The 18747-nt window shown below is 43.6% G+C and overlaps 1 protein-coding gene and 1 pseudogene across 1 annotated transcript in view; both read right to left on the bottom strand.

Annotated features, from left to right (window-relative positions):
- The window catches only part of DNAH6 (dynein axonemal heavy chain 6), a 251551-nt gene that overhangs the window by 70374 nt on the left and 162430 nt on the right, over positions 1-18747 (bottom strand). The window contains exons 54-55 of the mRNA XM_036750156.1: positions 11072-11275; positions 460-585 (exon numbers count right to left, since the gene is read on the bottom strand). Of these exons, the coding sequence (XP_036606051.1) occupies positions 460-585; positions 11072-11275 (330 nt within the window). The remainder of the gene's footprint in view (positions 1-459; positions 586-11071; positions 11276-18747) is intronic.
- Positions 16958-18009, bottom strand: LOC118841337 (annotated as a pseudogene).

Here is an 18747-nt window from a genome sequence, read left to right as displayed (position 1 = left end):
TGCCCTCTATAAGATATAGGCTTATGGCTGCTGTTCAAAGATCATCTTTCTCTACCCCACTCCTCAACCCTTAGCCCCTGAAAGCTCTTACACGCAAATGATTTTTTGGGGGAAAAGTCATTAAGAAAACCATGAGGCTTTATATAGAATGTCCCAAAAATCTTGGTGCAATTTTAAGACTCATGGGACACTCTGTATAACATGTAAACATCAAATAACTGGTTGAAAAATGGAAAAGTTAATTCAGTGAATTGGTTGTTCACTTTCAATAGCACAAAAAACTGGCTTGACTGATTTCAGAATGGAAAGGACACGTTCTTTTGGCACCATATAGATATATGCTGTGTAGGCAGCCCAGAGCCTTATACAGAGTACGTAATTAATAAATACTTACTGAAGAAGTGAATAGGAATAAGGAAGTAGAATCCATATCTTATTTTAAAGGAAATGAAAACAAACCTCTTCTAGCAAGACTGGTAAGCCAAGTCTAATGGAGTTTTCAAGAGTGCGCAGGAATCCGGTGTCTGTGAGCTTAATTATCTTTAGCCCATTCACAGATTCTTTGTTTCTTATCCAACGATTTGCCTGCATGGGAAAGTCCAGGACATTAGTGAAGTTTATGCTTAACAACAACACTTGTGTGGCACTTACGGTTTACAAAACGCTTCACATATAATATCTCCTTTAATCACAGATAGCCAGAAAGTTGGGGTTCTTAGATCAAAGTAGGTGGCTCCTCTTTTTGTTTTTTTTAGTTTCATTAATTATTCTAACTTCCCTCTCACTTCTAAATGACACCCTAGCCCCAATAACTTTTCTTTGTAGAAAAGGAGTACAATTAAGCAAAACAAATCCACACGGTGGCCATTTCTGAAGATGTATGCCTCGTTGCACCTCTCTGCTGACCTCACCATCAAGTTCCCTGAAGTCATGATCATTCACTGTACTGGCCAGAATTTTGAAATCTTTCACTGTTATTTTCATTTCTACTGATTGTAAGCTACTTGAGAGCAATGACTGTAGTTTGTGCCGGTGCTTATAGCACAGTGACTGGCACACAGTAGGCACTTAATAAATGTTGCTTGCTTGATTGTGTAAAGTGTTCTCATTCTACTTATTTTTTGTTGTTCAATCGTTTTTCAGTCAGGTCTGACCCTTTGTGATCCCATTTGGGGTTTTCTTGGCAGAGATAATGGAATAGTTTGCCATTTCCTTCCCTAGCTCATTTTCCAGATGAGGAAACTGAGGCAAACAGGGTTAAGTGACTTGCCCAGGGTCACACAGCTAGTAAGTGTCTGAGGCTGATTTGAACTCAGCAAGATGAGTTTTTCTGGCTCCACGCCTGGCACTCTATCCACTGTGCCACCTAGCTACCCCTTCTACCTACATAACTGCATCCATCCATTAATTCACACATCTTTGAAACTTTCTCTGAATTCATGTTCATTCCTTATGGCTCAATAATGTTCCATCATGATATTATACACGGTTTGTTCAACCATTCCTCAATGGTAGATCACCCACTTTCATTCCAATTTTTTTTGCTCCTACAAAATTGTTGCTATCATAATTATTAACTTTATATAGTGCTTTAAGACTTATAAAGAGCTTTCCAAACATTATCCCATTTGATCCTCACAACAATTCTGGGTGACTTATTAGTAGCCCCATTTTTTTGCAGTTTTATTTTACTTTATTTTATTTTTAATTTAAATTTATTTATTTAACATATTTAGTTTTCAGCATTGATTTTCACAAGAGTTTGAATTACAAATTTTCTCCCCATTTCTACCCTCCCCCCCCACTCCAAGATGGCATATATTCTGGTTGCCCTGTTCCCCAGTCAGCCCTCCCCTCTATTATCCCACTTCCCTCCCATCCCCTTTTCCCTTCCTTTCTTGTAGGGCAAGATAAATTTCTACGCCCCACTGCCTGTGTATCTTATTTTCTAGTTGCATGAAAAAACTTTTTTTTTGTTTTTGAACATCTGTTTTTAAAACTTTCAGTTCCAAATTCTCTCCCCTCTTCCCTTCTCACCCACCCTCCCTAAGAAGTCAAGCAATTCAACATAGGCTACATGTGTAACATTATGTATAACCCTCCCACAATACTCATGTTGTGAAACACTAACTATATTTTGCTCCTTCCCAACCCATCCCCCTTTATTGAATTTTCTCCCTTGACCCTGTCCCCTTTCAAAAGTGTTTGTTTTGGATTACCTCCACCCCCATCTGCCCTCCCCTCCATCATCCCCACTTTTTTTTTTATCTTCCTCCCTCTTCTTTCCTGTGGGGTAAGATACCCAATTGGGTATGTATGGTATTCCCTCCTCAGGCCAAATCTGATGAGAGCAAGATTCACTCATTCCCCCCTCACCTGCCCTTTCCCCTCCTCCCACAGAACTGCTTCCTCTTGCCACCTTTATTCGAGATAATCCACCCCATTCTATCTCTCCCTTTCTCAGTATGTTCCTCTCTCATCCATTAATTTGATTTTATTTTATCTTCAACTCACCCTGTGTCTGCTCGTTCTCTCTCTCTCTCTCTCTCTCTCTCTCTCTCTCTCTGTGTATATATATATATATATATACACACACACACACACACACACACACACACACATACGTATATACATACATATACATTCATTTATACATGTATATACATAAACATATATATGTATGTATGCATATATATACATACATATACACACATACATATATACATACATATACATTCATTTATACATGTATATACATAAACATATATATATACACACACATATATGTATGCATATTCCCTTCAGCTACCCTAATACTGAGGTCTCATGAATCATACATGTCATCTTTCCATGTAGGAATGTAAACAAAACAGTTCAACTTTAGTAAGTCCCTTGCAATTTCTGTTTCTTGATTACCTTTTCATGCTTCTCTTGATTCTTGTGTTTGAAAGTCAAATTTTCTATTCAGCTCTGGTCTTTTCACTGAGAAAGCTTGAAAGTCCTCTATTTTATTGAAAGTCCATATTTTGACTTGGAGCATGATACTCAGTTTTGCTGGGTAGGTGATTCTAGGTTTTAATCCTAGCTCCATTGACCTCCGGAATATCGTATTCCAAGCCCTTCGATCTCTTAATGTAGAAGCTGCCAGATCTTGGGTTATTCTGATTGTGTTTCCACAATACTCAAATTGTTTCTTTCTGGCTGCTTGCAGTATTTTCTCCTTGATCTGGGAGCTCTGGAATTTGGCAACAATATTCCTAGGAGATTTCTTTTTGGCATCTATTTGAGGAGGCGATCAATGGATTCTTTCAATTTCTATTTTGCCCTGTGGCTCTAGAATATCAGGGCAGTTCTCCTTGATAATTTCTTGAAAGATGATATCTAGGCTCTTTTTTTGATCATGGCTTTCAGGTAGTCCAATAATTTTTAAATTCTCTCTCCTGGATCTATTTTCCAGGTCAGTGGTTTATCCAATGAGATATTTCACATTGTCTCCCATTTTTTCATTCTTTTGGTTCTGTTTTATAATATCTTGATTTCTCATAAAGTCACTAGCTTCCACTTGCTCCAATCTAATTTTTAAAGTAGTATTTTCCTCAGTGGTCTTTTGGACCTCTTTTTCCATTGGGCTAATTCTGCCTTTCAAGGCATTCTTCTCCTCATTGGCTTTTTGGAGCTCTTTTGCCATTTGAGTTAGTCTATTTTTTAAGGTATTGTTTTCTTCAGTGTATTTTTCAGTATTTTTTTGGGTCTCCTTTAGCAAGTCATTGACTTGTTTTTCATGGTCTTCTCGCATCCTTCTCATTTCTCTTCCCAATTTTTCCTCTACTTCTCTAACTTGCTTTTCCAACTCCTTTTTGAGCTCTTCCATGGCCTGGGACCAGTTCATGTTTTTCTTGGAGGTTTCTGTTGTAGGCTCTTTGACTTTGTTAACTTCTTCTGTCTGTATGTTTTGGTCTTCTTTGTCACCAAAGAAAGAATGCAAAGTCTGAGACTGAATCTGGGCACGTTTTCGCTGCCTGGCCATATTCCCAACCAACTAACTTGACCCTTGAGTTTTTCAGTGGGGTATGACTGCTTGTAGACTAAAGAGTTCTATGTTCCACGTTTGGGGGGGGAGGTGCCAGCTCTGTCACACCAGCACTCCTCCTTCCCCAAGAACCCCCAACCCGGACTGGGCTTAGATCTTCAGCAGGCTGTGCACTCCTGCTCTGATCTGCCACTTAATTCCTCCCACCAGGTGGGCCTGGGGCCAGAAGCAGCAGCAGCTGTAGCTGCCCCACCTCCACTGCCCCCGGGGCTGGAAGCGAAACCGCGAACTCCTTCCACTTCCGCAGCTTTTCCCACTAACCTTCTCCACTGTCTTTGGTGTTTGTGGGTCGAGAAGTCTGGTAACTGCTGCAGCTCACTGATTCAGGGTGGTAGGGCACATTCTGCCCGGTTCTTGGTCTGGTTGGTCCACGCTGCTCACACTGGGCTGTGCTCTACTCCGTTCCCAGCTCCCAGCTCCGTGTGGGATAGACCTCGCCCAGAGACCATCCAGGCTGTCCTGGGCTGGAGCCCTGCTTCCCTCTGCTGTTTTGTGGGTTCTGCAGTTCTAGAATTGGTTCAGAGCCAGTTTTTATAGGTTTTTGGAGGGACTCGGCAGGGAGCTCACGCTGGTCCCTGCTTTCCAGCCGCTATCTTGGCTCCACCCCACCAGCCCCATTTTATATGTGAGAACATCAAGACAGGCAGAGGTGTTTACTGTTGCTTTTTTTCTGTGACCTTTGGCTCAGAGAATAGAATAAAAATGGCCATTGAGGAGGTGACACCCAGGAGAAATAAGGAGAGAGTAAGAGCCCAATGGTCCAGATGAACTCCATACTTGGTGCCTGAAGGCACTGGGAGCTGTGACTGCTGAGTCATGGTAGGTGACATTTAAAAGATTATGGAGAATGGGAGACATATTTCACGAGAGAGGACAAAGGTTCTGAATCTTCAAAAAAGGGAAGAGACTATAGGAGACTCAGCTCTTTATTCCTGGCAAAATTCTAGAATGGCTTATATATCAGTAATTAAAGTGGGAATTTCTTTTACTGTTTTCTCTTTTAGCACTTATTTAATCAAGTGCCCTTGAAGAGTCTGGCCTTTGTTTCTTTGATTCTTTGTTTCTCCTGTCTTTGATGACTTGCTTGCCTCCAGGGAAAGCCTAGTTTATATGGGTTTGAGTCTCATGTTTGTGATGCTTTTAGGTCACGTGGGTTTGAGTCACACATTGTGATGTCCTTTGATCCTGAACAAGATACATAAACCCAGAGGTTGGCGTTTTTCCTTTGGGGCTCTCACTCACTGGAAGAGTGGCACGTGACTCTGGACAAGCTGTTGTAACTACCCCCCAGCTTTGCTAACCCAGATATTGGTTTGTATTTGGTGTGTTTATAATGTATGTTTGTAATTTGTTTGTATTTGCTCTGAAGTTCAGGTTGCTGGCTTTTCCTCCTGAACTAAGTGAATGATACTTGTATGTTTAATTAAAGTGAGATTGTTAACCCCTTAAAATTATTTTCCTTAGTAAAGCAGATCAAAGAACCTGTATCAGCAGCCCTTCTTTATGCTGGTGGTTGTTGGTTTTACACAGCCACAGTAGCTGCTAGCCGAATTGTTGCTACAGCTTGTTAAGAAGATGACTAGGAACCACCTGGAAAAGGAAGCTGTGATCACCAAAAGTTTATCAGGAATGTGTCATGAAGGACTAACCTTATTCCATTTCCTGACAGAACTGCCAGACTGGTAGGTAGGTCAGGGAAATGCTATAAACAAGAGCTTTATCTAGATTTTAGCAAAGCATCTGATAAAATACTCCCATGCAATTCTTATGGAGAGGAATGAGAGATGTGGGCTAGATAAGAGTTCGGTTAGATGGGTCTGGAATATGGGAATGGCTGGAAGCCAAAAGTGGTCATTAATGTTTCAATGGCAAGTTAGCAAGAGGTCTGCAGTGGAGTGACCTAGAGATCTGTTTGGTCCTGTGCTGTCTGAGGTTTTTATCGGTGTCTTTGATAAATGAATAGAGAGCATTCTTAACAGGTTTGCAGCATCACCAACGTGGAAGAAAAAGTTATATACACTAGACAACAAGACTGCTATCCCAAAACATTGTGGTGGGTTAGAAGAGGGGGTTGAATCTAATAAAAGGAAATTTAATCAGGATAAATGTAAAATCTTATGCTTGTGTTCAAAAAATCCACTTTACACACACACACACACACACACACACAAACACAGAGATTCTCTTCCTTTCCACCCTGTCTCTCTGCCTTGGCGCAGATTGTCTCCCATGTCTTCCATGACCTTCCTCGTCCCTTTCACCTCTAGGATCCCTCCTTGTTTGTTGTTCAGTCATTTTCAGTCATGTCTGAATCTTCGTGACCCCATTTGGTTTTTTTTTTGGCAGAGATACTAGAGCACTTTGCCATTTCCTTCTCCAGATCATTTGACAGATGAGGAAACTGAGGCAGAGTTGAATGACTTCCCTAAGGTCACACAGCTGGTAAGTGTCTGACACAAGATTTGAACTCAGGAAGATGGTTCTTCTTGATTCAAGGCCTGGTATTCTATCCACTGCACCACCCAGTTGCCCATAGGGTTCTTCAAAGCTGAGCTTAGATGCCATCTCTTCCCTAAGGTTGTTCCTGTCTTTCAGATGCTAGTCGTCACTCCTCATACCGTTACCTTACATTTATTTTGTATATATATTTTATAGACAGAGTTATGTCTGTCTGTCTACCTACCTATCTTTATACATGTATATGTTGCCTTCCTCTTTAGAACATAACTTATCTTCATCTATAGAATGTAAAGGACAATTTCATTTTGTTTTCCAATCTCTAGCATCCATTACAGAGCTTGGCACATAGTAGGTGCTTAAGGAATGCTTAATGTTGACTGAATGATTGACTATGGAAATGATAATACCACTCACTGAATTCTACCCTGGTCAGACAACACCTAGATTTTTGTACTTAGTTCTGGCATCACTGTTTAGAAACATCATTAGTAAGCAGAAGAACTTCTGGGGGTAGGAGTAGGGGCAAGCAGAATCAAGAAGGACATCAAATCTATGCCATAGGAAGGTCAGTTGAAGGACTTGGGGATTTTTAGCCTGGACAAGAGATGGCACAGGAGGCTATGGTTGGTTGCCTTCAAGCAGTGGAAGGACTGTTATACAAAAGAGAGAGTAGATTTGTTCTGTTTGTCCCTAGAGAGCAGAACTAGGGCAATGGTTGGAAGTCATCAACATGTGAGTTTAAATTTGTTGTAAGGGGAAAAAACCCAACAACTTCCTAATAATAAGTGCTACCTCCCGTCAATCAATTAAGCACCTACTATGTGTCAGACACTGTGCTAGGCACTAGGGATGCAAGAACGATGAATGAAGCTACAGGATGCCTGGAGAAGTTGAGAGTTCTTCTTCACATATCCAGGGCTTTGCCCAGGCTCTCCTCCATGTCTGCAATCATGTCCTTCTCATTACCACATCTTAGAATTCCCAGTTTTCTTCAAAGTAGAGTTCAAGGGCTACCTCTTTCAAAAGACTTTTTCTTGTCTCCTCATTCCAGTGAGTCAAGAAGCATTTATTAAGCTCCTACCACATGTCAGGTACTTTGCTTAGTGTTGAGGATACAGATTTTAGAAAAAGACAATCTTTGCCCTCAAGGAGAGCAGTCTAAAAAAAATTCCCTTCCTCAATTGGAGGTTGTCTGGCAAAGACTGAAAGACCACTCGATTGGTGTGTTATGGTGAGAATCTTTTTTGGGTTGGATTCGATGGCCATTGAGGTCACTTCCAACTCAGATGCTTCTTTGGTTCTACCGTTACTTCCCCATGGTCTTTTGGGGACTTGAAAGCTGAGGGCTTCTGGAGAATGAAGAGATATCATAAAATTCCTTTACACCCCTGTAGACAGTAGAAACTGATTTTCTGTCTCCTAGCAAGATCAAGGTCAATTCATAGTATTATCTGGGCTTAAGTGAGATGCAGACTGCTTAACTATTGACCATCTTGAGTTTCCTGTTTAAAAGCTGGACCCTTTTACTTGTTTGAAAGGCAGAAGGCGCCTCTCTTGCTTTTCTTTCCCTTAGCTTGAGCTAGCACAGAGGGTCACCATATAAGCCCAAGGATTGATGGATTTTATTATAAGACAAGGTTTGTTCCTTGTGGTTCAATACTGTGGTTCCCAGTGATTCAAGTGGAGTGGATGGACAGTGGCTTTCTATTTATTAATGAAGCAGGACTTCTCACTGACTCCTTTGCTCACAAAGCTCAGAAACTATATAATACGTGCCTTCTTCTTGGGAAAAAGAGCTGAGAATGACTTTGGATCTTAGCAGAAAGTTATACGATCAGGAATGTGTAACTTAATTTGACTGGAAGTCCTAGGTAGGGCTTCAGGATGTAAGTTGGCTGGGTTCTGTGTTCTGTAACCCTCTCCCTTATGGTTGGTGAGGGGTATAGTAATATCATGGTGCTGCTCTGACGTTTCTCTTGGTTTTATGGTTAGTTATAAGGCAGCAATATTATGAATGGTCTATCAATTGTCTCTCCTGGGTTCCTTCTCTATTAATGAATGGAGCAGCAGGGGAGGGGTCACTCCTTCCAACTCCATCCTTTCACTGTGGGCACTGGCTTCATGCCCATGCAGGTCCCACATAGTCCCTGGCCCCCAGCCAGCAATTGATTTATTAAATAATCATGTGTCTTATAGATTTGGAATTACTCTTAAAGATTCTACTTTCATTATAAAGACGTCTATCTAAGTTGTCAAGTAAATAGTTTCAATATGCTTGCTAGTCCAATTGATAATGCACATTCATTACTGAGTCAAACATTCCACTGATAATCCATATGTTTCATGGCCCTCATTAAATAACAATTTCCCTCTGAAGAAAAACTTTTTGTTTTGTGGGACTCAGGTTATGAGCTTTCTACGTGCAGGACCTAAAGATCTCCATGATCTTGTTCCCCAACTGTTTTAGAGTACAGCAGGTTCATGCAAATTGGAGTTAATAGCTGATGGAAGTTAAGGGTTACCTCTCTTCCAGCAGGCTCCACACAAGGTAAAGTACTAGATCTCGCTGACCCACAGTTTGCTCATCTGTCAAATGTCAGATCGAGATCTCTAAGGCAATGTTCAGCTCTTCTGTTCTATAGTTCTGTAAGCATTTTCATTGGGAGTGAAGGACACACATTATACTTTTTAAGCCATGACTCCAATACTTTGATGCATTCACAATTTTATCCATGGGGTCACTTTATGGAACGATGCAGATCCTGACCCATCCATCCCTAGCTTCTCATGGAAACCTTGTCCATGGCCTTCCATAAGGGCTTCACAGAATGTGCATTCAATGTGCTTCCTCTGGTTCCTTTGACTCTGTGAAGGTGTCAAAGGGCTGTCCATTGGTTATCTCTCATTCCTCCCCAAATGTCTTGCCCACGTTCTTGGTCAGACCAACACCTGTGCATCGCTTCCCCTCCATCATTCTCGGTCACAAACGTAATCTTGTGAATAAGACCTGACCACCTAAATACAGAATATATTCATATTCCTCCAAACTCCTATTCATCTTTGTATTTTGATTTTCATGTTGAAGCCTAATTGTTCCCATCATGCACCTCTTCATTGTCCTTTGGGTGACTGTTTCAACAATCTGGCGAGCAGCTTCTGTGGGGGTATAAGATTCACCCACAACCAGCACCCAGAAAGCTGCCAACAGCACAGGTTCTTCTGATCTGCTTAAGCAAGAGAAGAAAGGTGAAGGGGTTGACAAGCTTACTTTTAATTCAGCATTCAAATATTATTCAGTTAGTTCAGGGGAAAAAGCCAGCACCCTGAACTTCAAAACAAAATGCAAACAAATTTCAAACATCAACAGACAGACCTTGTCTGATTCAATCCCAACACATAGTTACCAGAGTTCAACAAGGTTTCAACATGCGGGTTTACAAGCTGGAGGGCTCCTTAGCTACAGCTGCCTGGAGTCTCCTCATCAACACCCATCTCCAGAGCCCCGCACAAATGGCTCTGTCCTCCCTTCTTATAGGACTTCAGACATCATCAAACATCATCTGAATCACCAGAGCTCAGGCTCTGGTGATTGGTTCTTGAGTTGGTCCCTCCCCTTAGGACCCTGGGAGGTTCACATCCACATGGATTACGTTAACACCTAATGGGGTTTGGGCCCGGGGCTTAGCACCTAGTAAAGCTCACTGAGATAAATTGAGTCACTCAAAACAAAGGCCATTCTGGTTACAGTGACTGACCTGCTATTTTCATTCTTTAAAGACTGTGGCATTCAGGAACTCCCAGCCATACAATGTTTTTGGGTTTTTTTGCTTTATTTTAAAAATTTTAAAATTCATTTTAAACTTAAATACAAAATGAGGAGGAAAAGAACATTTCCATGTACACAGCAAACATAAAGAGAGGATTTAATATAAAACCATAAATTTCCATTTCAGACTGTTCCAGCCATGCAAGGTTGACAGAAGGACAGTTTTGTTAAAATAATGGTCTTTGTTTCAGGAGAAGCGTGGGGGTCATTAAAAGCACAGCACAATTTTCTAGAGGCACTTAAATCTCCTTCTAGCTCATGTATCCAGATAAAGGCTCTCTTCAAGACAGAGGTGAGGAGAGACCTCTAGATCTACTCAACTGCATATCGAGGTGGCTAGGTGGCACAGAGGATAGAATACAGGACTTGAGTCAGAAAGACCTGAGTTTAAATCCTGCCTTGGATACTTCCCTACCTGTGTGACCCTGGGCAAATCACTTAGCCTTTCTTCGCCTCAGCTTCCTTATCTGTAAAATGGGGATAGTTGATAACACTTGCCTCCCAGGGGAATTATCCCATGCAAAGCATTTTGCAAACTTCTAAGAGCTACAGAAATGCTAATTCTTATTATGTCATGGACAGTAAGCATTCCTTATTGATGTAATTTTTCCCATTTAATAGGTTATATTCCTTAAGTAACAGATTTTTAAACATACTTTACCAAAGTCTCATTGAATTAGTCAACCATTGCTCACTTGATCTTGGGGGTCAATCATCAAAGGCCATCGTCGTCCTCGAGTCACCAGAATACCATTTTCAGTTGATACCAGATCACGTGGCAAGCCATCGGTGTTCCACTGCCGTATCTCATAAGGATCCCCCAGGATGTTTATTAGGCTGAAGTTGTTGCTTATTGGGAGCTCAAGGAGAACACCCTGGTCAATCCAGCAATCTATCAGCTGCCAGAGAGGGAGAGCTTATCAGGTGTGTGCCCAAAGGACAACAGAAAGAGCAGAAGTTTGGGAGAAAAAGAAATTCCACAAAATTATAGCAGAGCATCACAGAAATAACTCTGAACCTAAAAACAAGAGAAGGCGAGTTCTAATTCTAGTTCTCCCAGTTATTAGTTGTACAACTTCAGGTAAATCGCTTAACCTCTGTGAGTCTCAGTTTCTCTGTTTATAAAATAGAAATAAAAATACTCATAGTAACTATCTCTTAGTGTGAGAGTCAAAGTCACACATGCAAAGTGCTTTGTGCTTGTAAAATGCTACATTACTGTAAGTGAATTAAAGTGAATTAATTAATGTTCATCTAAATCCATTATGTCTGGCACGCCCTGCTTAATAAGGCAGGGAATGAGGGCAAGCTTTTCAGAAGGATACCCATTCAAAAGGTTTAATTGTACGTATCTCCAAAATTTGAACACAGGGTATACTTCATTTCCTACCCATGCTAAAGGAGATGCTGCTTTATTAATCATCATAATAATGCATATTCATATAGTTCTTTCAAGTTTATGAAATCCTATTTACAACAACCCCGTAAGATCAGAATCTCACTTTTACTTATGATGGGCCTCAAGCTCAGTGAGGTCAAAGAATTCTAATGCCTAGCACTGTTGATCATACTCTTCTACTTGATTCTTGCTTCACTCTAAGTTTTTACGACTGCCCCCCGTCCTGGTTCTCCTCATATTTATCTGACTGCTCCTGTTTCCTTTGCTGGATCCTTCCCCCAGATCATGCCCTCTAAATATCACTGTCCCTCAGGGCTCTGTTCTGGGTCCTCTTCTCTTCTCCCTCTATACTACTTCACTTGGTGGTCTCGTTAGCTCCCATGGATTTAATTAGCATCATCTCTATGCTGATGATTATCAAATTTACCCATCTTGCCCCAGACTCTCTGCTGACCTCCAATCCCACATCTCCAACTGGCTTTCTGACATCTTGATGTCCAGTAGACCTCTTAAACTCACCATGTACAAAACAGAACTCACATGTTTCCCTCTAAACCCTCTCCACATCCTATCTTCCCTATGACTGTAAAGGGCGACACCATACTCCTAATTCCTCTGGCTTGCCATCTAGGGGTCATCCTGGATTCCTCCCTCTCCCTCATTCACCATATCCAAGCTGTCGCCAAGGCCAATTGATTGCACCTCTGCAACATCTTTTGAATATGCCCCCTTCTTCTGACACTCCCATCCAGGTCCGGGCTCTTGTTACCTCACACCTGGACTATCGTATAGCCTGGGGGTGGGGGGGTCTGCCTGCCTCCCCCACTCCAGTCCATCCTCCATTCAGTGACTAAAGTGATTTCTCTAAAGTGCTGGTCAGACCATGTCATCCTTCCACTCAAAAAATTCCAGTGACTCCCTGTTGCCTCTAGGATCGAACACAAAATGCTTGGCATTCAAAGCCCTTCTTAAATTACCCTACTATCTTTCCAGTCTTCTTATGCCTTACTCCCCAACATGTCTGGTCCAGTGACACTGGCTTCCTCAATGTTCCATGAACTAGACCTTCCATCTCTCTGTTGTAGGAATCTATCTTCTCTGGCCCAGAACACTCTCTCTCCTCCACTCTTACCATTGACCTCCCTGGCTTCCTTTAAATTTCATCTAAAATCTCATCTTCTACCAGAAAGTCTTTCCCAACCTCTCCTAAATCCAGTGCCTTCCTTCTCTTAATTATTTCATATTTATCTTAAATATAACTTTTTATGTTTGTTTGCATGTTGTCTCCCCATTAGACTGGAAGCTCCTTGAAGGAGGGACTGTCTTTTCTGCTCTTTTTGTATGCTTAGTGCTTAACACAGTGTCTGGCCCATAGTAGGCTGTTAATAAATGTTTATTGACTGATTGACTGACTGACTAAATATAGTACTTTAAGGTCTGCAAAGCATTTTACAAATATTCCATCTGATGCTCACAGGTACCCGGAGAAATAGGTGCTATTACTAACACCATTTTATACGGGAGGAAACTGAGGCACAGAGAGGTTATGCGACTTGCTGGTGTACCATTTGTATTACCATGTTTACATACTCACCTGTATTATGACTCTATTCTTATTCTTATATTCTTAGAATTATGTTTCACTTCAAATGAACTTTTACGTGTAATGGGTGCACTCAGAAAGGTAATATAATGAAGTTACTGATTTATAAGATTCCACTGATTCTAAAAAGTAACAAATAGACTTCACTATGTTTAAAAGGGGGAGGGGGCAGAGAGGGATGCAGAAGTGGATCGGGGGTTGGGACAGGGTAGCGAGGAATCGCCGCGGCACCACGAGAGGTGAGTGGGGGGGGCATCTCATTCCATTTCCTAAAGTGGGAATGCCCATGGATCTGGGAAATCCAAGAGGCACACCCCTGTAGGGCCATCTTCCAAGGAAGGTTCCTGGCGTTCCAGATCCAAATAGAGGTCCAGGTCGGAGTCTCGACTGAGATCCAGAAGTTCTCGAAGGCATTGTGCTAGATCACATTCTCGCTCCCCCTCCCACAGACGATCCCGGAACAGGTCGTACAATGCGGATGACCAAAGGCAACATAGCCAGAGTCACTCTACCATTTCTACCCGTAGGTGTCACACGGGGAATAGGGGTGTTTGGATTGAGGCTGTACACCACACAGAGGGATCTCAGAGAAGTATTTTTCAACTACGGCCCGATTGCGGACATGTCCATTGAGGATGACCAGCAGTCCTGGAGCTCCCAGGGGTTTGCCTCTGTCCACTTTGAGAATATGGATGACGCCAAGGAAACCAAATAGCATGCCAATGGAATGGAATTGGATGGGCGGAGGATTGGAGTGGATTTTTCTATAACAAAAACAGAGAAGACAGATTCCTGCAGCAGAGAGATGGAAGGTCTTGTTCATGGAACATTGAGGAAGCCAGTGTCACTGGAATCTACATGGGAAGACCTTCTTATGGCAGTCCCTGCAGTGATTACTACGACCGTAACTATTACGGCAGATTATACAGAAGAGGTGGTGGAGGAGGAGAGTGGAGAGCTCCCCAAGACGGGGATCAGATTTACAGGAGGCTATCACTACCCCCATATTACAGTTGTGGGGGTGACAGGTGAAGATCTCCATCTCGATCTCCCTATTCACCTCATTGCTATTAGAGCACGAAGATGGTGGATGTCTGAAACAGGGTTTTGTGGACAATATTTTTTTATTGTCTCCTGTTTAAAAGTGAGCTGTGCCTACTGAATAAGTGACATTTACACCGTTTATGAAGACTGCTTTTAGTGGAGCTGAAATGCTGTTTCCATTCTGCACTTGTGTAGTTTGGTGCTTTGTTCAAAGTTAAGTGTTTTCAGAAAAGTATGTTTTGCATGTGTTGTTTTTACAGTCTAAATTTTGACTGCTGAGAAATTTCTATTGTAGAAAAACTATTAAAAAGGTTTTTCCTACTAAATCCAGGGTAACCTGATTGACATTTATGTAAAATGCCTCTAAATGGTAAATCAATAATAATGGTTTAATTTCTACTTTTCTTTTCACCACATCAGTGCTTAGGAAAACAGAATTTTCAAAATAGTCCGTGGAACGTCAAGTCAGATGCCCTTTCACCCTCACCATTTAGAGAGCACCCTACTCAATATATCGACAGCTGAGTGTTACAATTAGAATACTATGTAACTCTGTATTACCAGTACTAGAACTGAGTTTGGCAAGCCTTTATATATGCTGTGCAAATGGCAAGTGACGACAACAGTTACAGTCCAATGGAGGCCTTGAAGAAGGCCCGCCTTCCTCACTGGGCTATTCAGGACATGGTGACGTTTTTTCAGTTCTCCATGAGGAACGGGACATTCCACCACAAATGTAATCTTAATTTTCTGGCTTTAGATTACAAATAAAAATAGGTGCTTCGTAAAGGATGGGAGAAAGGAACACACTTCAGCAGCTTGATGGGTGAACTGAAGACTTTTCCTGTTAAATTTCAAAAATTATTTTGAGATCCTTTTGCTTACCAAATAAGACCTGATTCACTCAACTGTTCTGAGGACTGTGTTTCAATAAACTGTTAATTAAAAAGATTTTTAAAAGGGGGGAGGGAGGCAGCTAGGTGATGCCGGGGATAGAGGGCACCAGCCCCGGAGTCAGGAGGACCTGAGTTCAAATCCTCACCTGTATTATGTGGTAACACACAGACTGACGTCAGCGCCCGGTGGATTCAGAGTTGCAGGCGCAGGTGATGTCGGCGCTCACGTTCATTCTTCAGTCTCACGTCCAGCGTCCGAGTGAGGGAAGCACCAAGTGGCCCCGGCTCCGCCGGAGGAAAAGTTTTCACCCCACATGAATTACGGAAATCCTCCATCCTACTCGGACGCAAGCGCAACCGCCCCATATCCACCATCTCCACCATCTCCACCATCTCCACCACCACCGCAGCAACTAGGCGGTTCCTCACCATATCCTTCCGCTGGGGCTTATCCTTCCGCTGGGGCTTATCCCGCCGGGCCTCCACAACCATATCCACCCCCTAGTGCAGGGTATCCATACCACGGCTATCACCAATATGGCCATTCAGCACCGACCAATGTGTATGTGGTCGAAGAACGAAGAAGGAACACCAATGCCCAAGGTAACCTTCTCTCAGCTTGCTGGGCTGCTCTCTGCTGCTGTTGCCTTATGGACGCGCTAGACGATTGTTAGCACAGGGCTTTGTATCCTCGATGGAGTCTGAGTCCTGACCTCTTCCCATCGCCATAATGAATGCCAAGTTCTGCCCAGCTATCTCAACAACAGCATAACGGAATCCTGGATTACTAGTGATTATTTTGCTGTTTAGTTTAGTGACATGATCTATTTAATGTTCATTTTCTATTTTTGTCATACTTTAACAAATGTGCTAAACGATTTTTTTGGCCAAAGGCTCAAATATGAAATTTATATTTATCATTTTAGACTGCACTGTTCATGGCAGTGGCAAAATATGCAACAATACAAGCCACCGGGTGGTTTCTTTCCTAATTCCCTAATCATGTTTTAATACTCTCTTGACAATAAATTTTTCAAAAGTTAAAAAAAATGGGGCAGCTAGGTGGCAAAGTGGAAAGGGCACTGGCTCTGGAGTCAGGAGGACCTGAGTTCAAATCGGACCCCAGACACTTGACTCTTACTAGCTGTGTGAATCTGGCCAAGTCACTTAACCCTGATTGCCTTGCCAAAAAAAATCCTATTAATCATAGCACAAAAAACCTCTTCTTAACTTATGTATGACACTAAAACAAACATCACCCGACACCTTCCAAACACCCTGATTGGAGCTTTTAGGGAGAAGACCCTCTCCATCCTTTAGCTGTGGTTTCTGCCCTTAGGGCTTCTTATTCAAGCCATTCCCAGGCTCTGGACGGTGTTGTTAGGGTGGCATGAAAAATGAATTTGAAAACAATTATTAAATCGTCTCACAGTTCTCCAGCTGGCAGGGGGTGGGGAAAGTGTACAAGAAGTAGACCCTTCTTAGGGTCCTGAGAAGAAAGGATTTGGGGAAAAAGTGTCTTCTCATTAAGAAAGAATGGGCAAACATGTGCCCTGGGCTTTAGGAAGAACGTGGGTGTCTGGGAAAAACAGATACTGGCGCTGCTTTGTAGCTTTGATTTGGGGTGAGAAAGGGAAGACTAAGTGGCACAGCTCAGTCCCCCCATCCCAACCTCCTCTCCACTCTCTCTGCAGGGTAGTTTGGTGGGAAGGGAGGGAAGACATTGCTCCTTTTTCTTGCTCCAGTCTATCTGTGGTGCACGGTTGCTGCTCCGTTTCTAGTGAGCGCAGTCTTTGGCCACTGCCAGGGAGATGTTGAAGTCAAATGAGGTCAGAGGAGGAAGAGGTAGAAGAGGGTGGAGTGGAGTCTTGTTCCTTGGATTTGTCTTCAGAATGCGTGTCAACCCTCGTTTCACCAAGTGCAGATCTTGCTGCTGGTTTGGGGCTCTCACATCCTGCTTCAGTTCAGGTGGCACTGCTCTCCTCCTCTACCTCTCCATTGGCAACAGGCTCTGGCAATGACCCACTCTGGTGCTCCCGGGATGGCATCACTTTACCAGAATTCATCTGCCTCCTTGTGCACAACCAGCAGCTTGGTCTCATCTCCGCCAGCCTTGATTGCAGCCACGCCCCTCCCCTCCCCCCCTGCCCCCATGCTGTTTCCCTTCCGTTCAGATGCCATTCACCTCCACAGTCCGGTCCTGGGCCTGGAGCCCTGGGGTCCGCAGAGCAGATGTACTGGCCAGGTTTAGACTTGTCACTGGGCACGGTGAAGCCATAGCTATTGGGGCCTCTTCTCATAGTACAAAGGCGGGGCCTCAGCTCCCTCCCCGTTAGCTACTCTGCCCACGGCTCCCCGGCTGCTTCTGGCTGCTGCTTGTTGCCTCCGTCCGTCTGCTCCTCCGCGCGGGGCAGGCTCGGCTGGACCCTTCACCGCACATGGATGTCAAGCTTCTGCAGGCGCTCGTCCGCCTCCGAGTGGACTACCGCAGACGCACCGAGTTGAGCGCGGCTCGGATGCAGCTCACTACCTGCGCCACGTTCTTGCCCTTGATCACCTGCCAGCAGTCCCGCCTTTTCTGCCGGCAAGCCTGGCTCCACAAGCTGAATAAACGATCCCACTTAGCCCATCTCTCCTCTCCAGGTTACATAGCCCGGGCAGGGGGCTCCCGGAGTCCCCTTCTGCGCTCATCCTGCTCCCGAGTATCTCAAGGGCTTGCCAAAGCTAGGGCCGGTTACCAACCATCCCCTCTCCTTCGCCCCGCCCCAGGAGGCAGGGATCCGGGATGAAACTCAGCAAGGAACCCCCGGCCCGGGAGGAGGTATCTGGGAAGGGGTCGCTGGGAATTCCTCGAAGTGCTGGAGGAAAGCGAAGGGACAAATGACAGTTCCACAGGGTATTTGAGTGTTCCAGAACCTATCACAGCCCCTTATACCGGGGGAGGGGTCGCTTAGGCCCAGTTAGGAATTGACGGAGAAAGCACGGTGGGGTGGGGTGCTCTATCCCTCGTGCAGGGTCTTCCAGACTCCAGGCCCAGTACTCTTTCTACCATGCCACCTAGCTGCCAACATGCCTTGCTTCTGGTCACACAGCTAGTCAGAGTCAGGATTTGAATCTCCAACTTTTGCCTCTAAATTTAATGCTCTCTCCTCTCTATTGCATAGAATTTTTATGTCCAGGAAAAAGTAGAAACTACTGTTTGCTGAGGGGCATCCAGAGAACTCACCATTCCTGCCATGCCCTCCTCTTGTCTCCCCTTGCCCAACCCTCAGAGTAATTCCTCTGTGTTTAGCCTGCATTGGCTGTCCTGCCGCTTAGCTCCAGGATGTGAGACCCAAGGACTCCAAGAATAAGGAAGGTGACAGCAGCAGAACCAGATGGGCAGCCAGGTGGCTGGGGCTGGGACTTGGTTGGGGGAATTGGCTCTCT

Source organism: Trichosurus vulpecula, chromosome 3 (assembly GCF_011100635.1).
Source record: "Trichosurus vulpecula isolate mTriVul1 chromosome 3, mTriVul1.pri, whole genome shotgun sequence".
NCBI classification, from domain to species: domain Eukaryota; kingdom Metazoa; phylum Chordata; class Mammalia; order Diprotodontia; family Phalangeridae; genus Trichosurus; species Trichosurus vulpecula.
This window is presented reverse-complemented; position numbering and strand designations above follow the sequence as displayed.